The 8,742-nt window shown below is 45.2% G+C and overlaps 1 protein-coding gene across 1 annotated transcript; it reads left to right on the forward strand.

Moving 5' to 3' along the window:
- Positions 1 to 1,190: 1,190 nt before the first annotated feature.
- Positions 1,191 to 3,024, forward strand: SLC10A3 (solute carrier family 10 member 3). Its single transcript, XM_082262943.1, has one exon. It carries the CDS (start codon positions 1,523 to 1,525, stop codon positions 2,939 to 2,941), a length of 1,419 nt encoding a protein of 472 aa, XP_082119069.1. The 5' UTR covers positions 1,191 to 1,522; the 3' UTR covers positions 2,942 to 3,024.
- The last annotated feature ends 5,718 nt before the right edge of the window (positions 3,025 to 8,742 follow it).

The raw sequence follows: 8,742 nt of genomic DNA on the forward strand, positions 1-8,742 counted from the left end.
GAATCCGGAAGTGAGTCGGGGGGTGGCTCTGGGTGGGTCACGTGATAGCCAGGAACGCAGAAGTCTGTTTTACAGGAAATCAGCTGCTGTGTGGCGACTGTTCAACGCCGTGACCGAGCGAAAGAAGAGCGAGCTGACAGTGTGCACCCCCTACCTACACTGAGGGGGAGACAAATATACTCTGCACACTGTGAGAGGAGAGACCACCTGTGTTCTGATCACTGTGTGCGAGGAGGAACCAGAGACATTCCCTGCACCCTATGCTACAGCCTTCAACAGAGAGGAGACACAGCCTGGGATCGGCAACAACATGTCAGCAGAGAGAGAGACTGCCTCCAGGCATTGATGGACATGGAGGAAGAAACAACATCGATTTCACACTGAGCTTCACCTGACACCCAGAATCTCTTCATACTGGGAATCAGACTGTGAGAGACATCCCCAACATACAGGAGAGAGACACCTCCAACATACAGGAGAGAGACATCCCCAACATACAGGAGAGAGACACCTCCAACATACAGGAGAGAGACATCCCCAACATACAGGAGAGAGACTGCTGCAATCTCTGACCTACAGGAGAGAGACATCCCCAACATACAGGAGAGAGACTGCTGCAATCTCTGACCTACAGGAGAGAGACAGCCCACAATCTCTGCCATACAGGAGAGAGACAGCCCCGCAACCTCAAAGAGACAGCCCGCAATCTCTGACCAACAGGAGACAGCCAGCCCCGCAATCTCTGACCTACAGGAGACAGCCAGCCCCGCAATCTCTGACCTACAAGAGAGAGACAGCCCGCAATCTCTGACCTAAAGGAGAGAGACAGCCCGCAATCTCTGACCTACAGGAGAGAGACAGCCCGCAATCTCTGACCTACAGGAGAGAGACAGCCCGCAACCTCTGACCTACAGGAGAGAGACAGCCCGCAACCTCTGACCTACAGGAGAGAGACAGCCCGCAATCTCTGACCTACAGGAGAGAGACAGCCCGCAATCTCTGACCTACAGGAGAGAGACAGCCCGCAATCTCTAACATACAGGAAAGAGAGACAGCCTGCATTCTCTAACATACAGGAGAGACTGAAACACCCTGAGGTGTCTCATACAGGAGAGAGACCTGCAACCTCTGACACGATTCATCAAGTTCTGGCATACAGGAGAGACCAAACCCCTGAGAGCCAAGAGACACCAGCTGAGGTGGCACAGAGCAAGGGGTACAGATCTGAAGACAACCAGCACATGTGACACTTGGCATCAAGAGGAGCAGAAGGCAGGAAGAAAGGCGGTTCTCAGGAGACTTTTTGGATGTACCACATGACCCCCCCACCCACATGCTTATCAAACAGTGACCTAACCATAGAAACTCCCAAAGGTTGGGTTGCAGTCCGGGTGAGAGAATGACATTCCAACAATAGCTCTGAATGATGTTGCCAGGATCATTATCTGGGAGGTGACAGGCCAAGCACTTATGGAGTGTGACAGTGTGGACTGAGCCCTGACCCCCCCCCCTGTCATGCACAATGCAGTATTTTGTGTTCTTTTTTTTTGGTTTTGTGCTGTCCACCACATCCTCTCTGCCTGTCAATGGTTCTGAGCAAGATTCCATTCTCCTTAGTGCTGATCAACCCTTGAACTCCTCATATCTCCTGATCACATCTGTCCCTCCCAGCTTTAGATCCTTATCCGCCTCACCGCCTACTCCTTCCTCACCGGGATTTTTGCAAATCGGAGATGGTTGCTGCCTGCAGTTTGACTTTCCAGAGCATAGTAAGGGGGTCATTGTCATCAGCACTGGAGCTGCAGCTCCCACTTTTGACCTTAGCGTGAAGTCCTTAGACACCTCGGTGCTGCAGGTTCTCAATGTGAGTCGTGGTTCTGGTGGACTACCAGGCAAGTTCCTGGCACATATCTGGTCAGGCATGCCTGGCACCGCACCTCTTCACCTTAGACTGCACCTCCTCGATTCTGTAATTGAAGAGCGGGATGATTTCTCCATTCATGTTATTGCCAACGATGAAGCTCAAGAATCGACAGGGTTTGCTGCAAGCCACTTTTCTGAAAGTCCTCTCCTCTATGCGCTGCTGCCCCTCATCTTCATTAACAAATGTGCCTTTGGATGTAAAGTGGACCTTGAGGTTCTAAAAAGCCTAATAAAGCGCCCCCACCCAGTCCTGCTAGGCATCGTGGGGCAGTTTGTACTGATGCCTCTATATGCATACATCCTCTCCTTGCTTTTGGGACTCTCTCTGCCCCTGGCGCTGGGCCTGGTGGTCACCTGTTCCTCTCCCGGAGGTGGCGGTGGGTATCTATACAGTCTCCTACTGGGTGGGGATGTCACTGTGGCCATATCTATGACACTGGTGTCCACACTGGTAGCTGTGGGCCTTATGCCTCTTTCATCTTCACTGTATGGTCGGTTCCTTGGTGTACACCAGACGTTGCACATTCCTTTTTTGAAGATTTTAGCTACACTGCTTTTTATAGCTGTGCCAATTTCCACAGGAATGGTGATCAAATGGCGCTTTCCCCAAGTGTCCCGCCTCCTCCTGAAGGTTATAAAGCCTTTCAGTGTTGTGCTAATGATTGGGGGCTTGATCATGGCCTATCAAATGGGATCCTCACTACTGAGCAAAGTGCAACCCATACTGGTGGTAGCTGGGGTCAGTGTGCCACTGGTGGGACTCCTGACTGGGTATCTACTTGCGTACATTCTGTGTTTACCCGTCCCCCAACGTAGGACGGTTAGTATTGAAGTCGGGGTACAGAATAGCCTTTTGGCCTTGGCTGTTCTCCAGCTCTCCTTCCATCGTGCTGAGGCTGATCTTTCTTCTCAGGCACCATTCTTGGTGGCTCTGAGTGGAACTTCGGAGATGTTACTGTTGGTCCTGTTACACTTCGCCTACCGAAAGTTTAAAGACCACAAACAAGATTCTGGATGAGGACTAAGCCAACTAAGATGATTCAAACAGTTTACATGCTGCAAATGTGGATTTTCCGCTCATACACTCCTTTTTCTTTTTTTTTTTTTGAGTACATTTCATAATATTTTTCCTTCTTTCTGCATTCCATTAAAAAAAAAATCCTTTTTTAATTTTTGCCAAAATTTGATTGTAAGGCAAGACAGCAATATAATATTATAAATAGTCTGTTAAGGTTTACATGTATCCAGGTCATTTTGTGTATCTAGCTATTTTTAGTCAGTCAACTGGATTTGTTCTGTTCTGTTGAAGTGGTTTTGTAGCTTATCCAATCCAAGCCACTTCTAATGAGCTTCAGGAAAATACCCCTGCCTGGATAAGCTACAAATCATCTTAAACATTACCGAACAGGTTCGGCATGTTTCTACTAGTAATATTTATTTCTACGAATAATTAAATGGTGTTTACTGGCCTTTTCCACTAAGCCTCTGCAGTATGTATACATCCAGTATGTATTTAACTCAGGGGGAGAAGTTTAAACTTTGCTTGTTGCCATTGGGTGTGCTACATTTTGTTGAATTAATTTGTACACTAATGGGCCATACACACTATAAGATTTTCTGAAGACTTTTTTTCCTTTAGACTTACCAAAATCATATAATATGAGGTCAAACCTAAACACTTTCAATTTGTATGCAATCTGGCAGTCCCTTGCACTACATAGAAAAGGTAAATCTGAAGGAAATCTAACCACAAAAGTTGGATAGTGTGTATCTAGCTTAAAGCTGGATACACACTATCTAACTTTTGTTGTTAGATTTCCTTTAGATTTACCTCCAACTATGTAGTGCAAGGGCCTGCCAGATTGCATACAAATTTAAAGTGTTTAGGTTTGACCTCCTATTATATGGTTTTGTTAAATCTAAAAACAATTGTATAGTGTGTATGGTCCTTAAGGAAACTTGTGTGGAAAGGCATTGGAGGATTGCTATTGCTGACCTACTTCTGAAAATGCTACTTTGTTGGCAGTCATGCTGATCCTATAACTTCAATACTTGCAGCCCTTTTATCTTTAATAGACATGCAGCAAACAGTCAATTTAAAGCTGGCCTTAAGCTGGATACACACTATACAACTTTTGTTGTTAGATTTCCTTTAGATTTACCTTTTACTATGTAGTACACGGGCCTGCCTGGTTGCATATAAATTGAAAATGTTTAGGTCTGACCTCATATATTATACAGTATTGGAAAATCTAAAGGAAAAAAAAAAATCTAAAGAAAAATTTATAGTGTGTATCCAGATTTACTATATATATATATATATATATATATATAATTAAATAATATGTTTATTTTTTTGCTCAGCCTGGGAGCTGAACAAAAAAAAGATGAAGCCGGCTCTTCTATCATCACTAATGGCAATCGACAATTCACAGTTCCTTGAAATAATACATGATTTTAATAATTGGCTTGTTGAGCTGGCAAGGCCACCCACTAATAGATTTCAGAGCCAAAACCCTTAAGGCCTCTTTCACACGGAGCGGACCGTATTTCGATCCGCTCCGGCCCTTTTTTGTTTTTTAACGGACACGGATGACACTTGTCTCATCCGGTCCGTATGTCCGCATATCATCCCATCCGTTTGCGGATGATATACGGACATAATGTATGTCTATGGGATTGCGGATGACACTGCTGACATCCGATTTTTGCGTCCTTTACGTTTTTTAAGCGGAAGAAAAATAGGATTCTGTTCCGTTCCAAAAAACGGAACAGAACTGAAAGGACGCAAATTGGATGTCAGCGGATGGTCATCCGCTGACATCCACAATCCCATTGACATGCATTATGTCCGTATATCACCCGCAAATGGATGGGGTGATTTACGGACATACGGAACGTCCGTGTGAAAGAGGCCTAACAGTTAAAATTCCAAAAATGCATACTAGATCTGGGTCAGTGAATAAATGTGATGGAAGTCCTGGCTACCAGAGAGCTAGCATTTTTCAGGAGGAGAGGACAGCAGTGGCGGTCTATATGTTTTTTTTTTTCCCGAACACAGGTATCCTTTAACACTGGAACTTCACAAATAACAGATTGATGTAGCCAATGTACCAATAAATAACTAGAGCTGGTACCCACTTTTTTGGCATTTTTGTGGATGCTTCTGATTAGTGACGTTCCTCCAAAATTATTCACCTGATCTTTAAATTTGCACTTATTTTTTTCTTCTTAAGATGGCTGTATTGAAAGCTTCTCTAAGTAGGAAACTAAACCTGAATGCTTTATTATTAGATGAAACCGGTAACTATATTCTGTGCAGGCATAGTGAAACAGGATAACCAGTAAAGGTTATTTCTTTGGCATGTTGTTCAATGTCTTGTCAAACAGTTGCTGTACCCAAGTAACAGGTTCTTCTGAAGTCCTACTTCACACAGACTTCAGCGTGTAAAAGGCCAGTGTGAACGCAAGCTTTGACAAAGCATTTGCAGAGCTTTTAGGAAGTTTTATTGAAGCTTTTAAAGCAGTGTTTCTCAACTCCGGTCCTCAGGGCACACTAACAGGCCAGGTTTGCAAGAAAACTGGAATACATCACAGGTGATATCATTTGCTGCTCAGTGATTGCAGTATTCTAGTCTGCATCTCCCCGAGGTAATACTTCAAATCTGGCCTGTTACTGCCGGATCACACTGTTCTGACTTGTCAGGCGACTTGATCGCCTGACAAGTAGCGGTCCATTCTGTGCAATGGAACAGTTATAATAGGAGCGACTCAAGTCGCTCCGACTTAGAAAAAGGTTCCTGCACCTTTTTTTTTGCAAAGTCGGAGCGACTTGTATTGACTTCCATTATGTGAAGTCGTTGCAAGCCGCGCTGAAGTTGCGGTGCACGGGAGACGACATTAGTTGCCCGAAGTCGGGTCGAATCAGTGTGAACCGACACTTAGTGTGCCCTGAGGACCGGAGTTGAGAAGCACTGGTTTAAAGTACCATTCAGCTCCAGTTTGTAAATGTTGAACCTAGATTCTAATGGGAGTGCTGATTGCTGCTTTATTCAAGCTGCTAGCAGGCTTCAGCTGACATTCAAAAAGCTTCAAGAAGTGCTGAAACCTGCTAGCAGCTTGTTTAAAATGGCAATCGGCACTCCTGTTGGGATCTGTGTTCAACATTCACAAACTGGAGATTAATTGTACCTTAAAAGCTTCAACAAAGCTTGCTGAAAGCTCTGTAAATGCTTTGTCAAAGCTTGCTGTTCACACTGCTCTTCTGCAAGTTAAAACCTGTGTGAAACTTGCGTCTTAGGACTTGCACTTATTTTAAGAAAGAACTATGTTGATAATCTTGAGTTTACGTGATCATTTTTTTCAGGAAAGTGAAAGAAAGGGGATGCTATAACTTGGTGTGCAATTGCTGACCTCCTATGAAAATTCTGGTTGCCTGGTTCTCTTGCCACTCTGTCTTCAGGCCCCGTTCACACTGGGGCGACGCTACTTTGCCGGGCGACCTCATAGGTCGCGGCGCGCTGCTCGCACCCCGACCTCGGAGCGGCCGGCACGGACTTCATAACATTGAAGTCTATGCAGGTCGCTCCGGATCGCCCCAAAGAAGCTCCGGACCCTTTTTCTAAGTCGGAGCGACTTGTGTCGCTCCTATTAGAACGGGTCCGCAGCTTCTCTATGGAAGGCGACCTGTCAGGCGACCAGGTCGCCTGACAGGTCGCCCCAGTGTGAACGGGGACTTAATGTCTTGGCAGAGAGGCAACAATAATTTTCAGAACGTGGGAGCAATTGTAACCCCTGTATTACTCTCATGTTTAGAAGTCTTAAAGATATTCAGTTGCACTTTTGCTAAAACTGTATTTGGGTAACAAGATCGATCAGCTCCCTTCGGGGCTTTGTCTTGTGTCTTGACTCGCCATTCCTAAGTTATTGCCATGTCATACTCCTAAAAGCCAAAGCTATGTGTGCATTAGGCTCCATGCACTGAGGGTGGGGTGGCTGTTTTTTATATACAATTGTTTTGTAAACAGGGTATGGTGAAAGACTTTTTCCCTTTCTTCTTTTTTTTTGCTACGTGGAAATTAAACAGAAGTAAAGTCATAGTGTGTCCTGTGTGTGTTTGAGAATGTCTTGTCATGTACAGTGAAGAGCAAGAACCCGTACCCTAATAGATCATTGCAGATCCATTAGGCTTATTTGTTTAAGCATACTGGCTGCACGTTTGTCAGATCTAGAGCTACACAGGTTACATTTCGTTGCACGACTGCTTTTTTTCCCAATTAGTCATTAGTGACTGTGTGTGGATAATTTAAAGAATTTTTATTGTGTAATATTACAATCAAATGTGTTGCATACATTATCTGCATTCTAATTCTTCTGTGCTGGGAGCACAAACATGGTGCCTGCTAAAACCACTTTACTGCCAGAAATTCTTCATTAAAGTCAGAGGCGTAACTAGAACTTTCAGGGCCCCGGTGCAAGAAACCATGAAGGGCCCCCTGGATCCCTGGCCGGGGGGCCCTTCCCTTCAAGCCTGGGGCTCTTCCCACTGATCCTGGGGTCCTTTACTCTCATAGTGGGACCCTTTATTACGGTCCCGCAACAGGACCCTTTCACAAGTTCTGCAGTGGGCCCCCTTCCTGCCATCTTGGGGCCTCCCCACGGTGGTGGAATGCCAGGGCCCGGTCGCAAGTGTGACCTTTGCGATTCTGGAAGTTCACCCGCTGGTGTCAGTAGTTTTTATTTTTTGGTATTGTAATTTTTTTTTTTTTTTTTTTTTATCGTTTTATTTTTTTACAATGTCACTGACTATGACTCTGTCCATTCAGAAAAGGAAGGAGCTGGTAAATTACATATTTATCGACCCCCTTCCTGGTTATTGTGACACATCCCCTGCAGCAGGAGAGAGGAGGGAGCACAGTAGGGGGTGGGGGGGTGGGGCAGGGGAGCACACAGGGGCCCAGAGACAGCAAAACACAAGTGAACTGGATAGGAGGAGTGGCGGGGGCAGCATACAGAGGAACCAATCTCTTCCATTTTCCTCCTGCAGCTACAGGAGGAAAATGGAGGACAGTGATTTCTCTACATGCTGCCCCCACCGCCCCTCCTATCCAGGTGTACAGGGGAGCCTCATGGCCCCGGTTGCAATTGCAACCCCTGTAGTTATGCCCTTGAATAAAGTGTTACTAATCCCACAACCATAAAATCAGTCTGTATATGCAGTAATTCATGCTTTCACTGTGGAACCTAAAGGGTTAACCTTCTGCATCTTCCACTAGCCCCAATCCATCTACTGATAGAACAGCCTTGGGGGCATTCTGCACATGCTCAGTTTGGTGTGTATTTCTAGAGGGGTTTTGGTTTTTTTTTTTTTCCCCTTCTTGGGACAGTGAATGTGGTCAGCACTGTCCAGACAGGGGGTCAGGGGTCTTGCAGCCTCATAGGACAGTCAGAGTAAAATGAAAACTCCTCCTACAAGCTTTAACCATACACTAATAGAAGTCACGAGACTGCTATATACTGCTGACGCGAAAAGGTATTTAGCAGTTTAGATTTACTAAAATAATTGCATTTCCATGTTCTGTGTACTGTGGGAGACCAGATATAGTGAATGCAGGCTCCTTGGTTTAGTAACACTTCAAGAAAACCTATAACGTGAGAAGTACAGAAGCTAACCTCTTGCTTCAATACATTTTGAGTCACTGGTCTGGAACAAGCATGCAGCTAGTGAAGTTAGAGGAAAGTCAAAACTCCAAAAGGGTTGACAGATTTTTGGGGGCCGATACTCCCATTTTCTTTTTAAATGGTATCGGTCAAAAACGT

Source organism: Pelophylax lessonae, assembly GCF_965119305.1.
Source record: "Pelophylax lessonae genome assembly, chromosome: 7".
NCBI classification, from domain to species: Eukaryota; Metazoa; Chordata; class Amphibia; order Anura; family Ranidae; genus Pelophylax; species Pelophylax lessonae.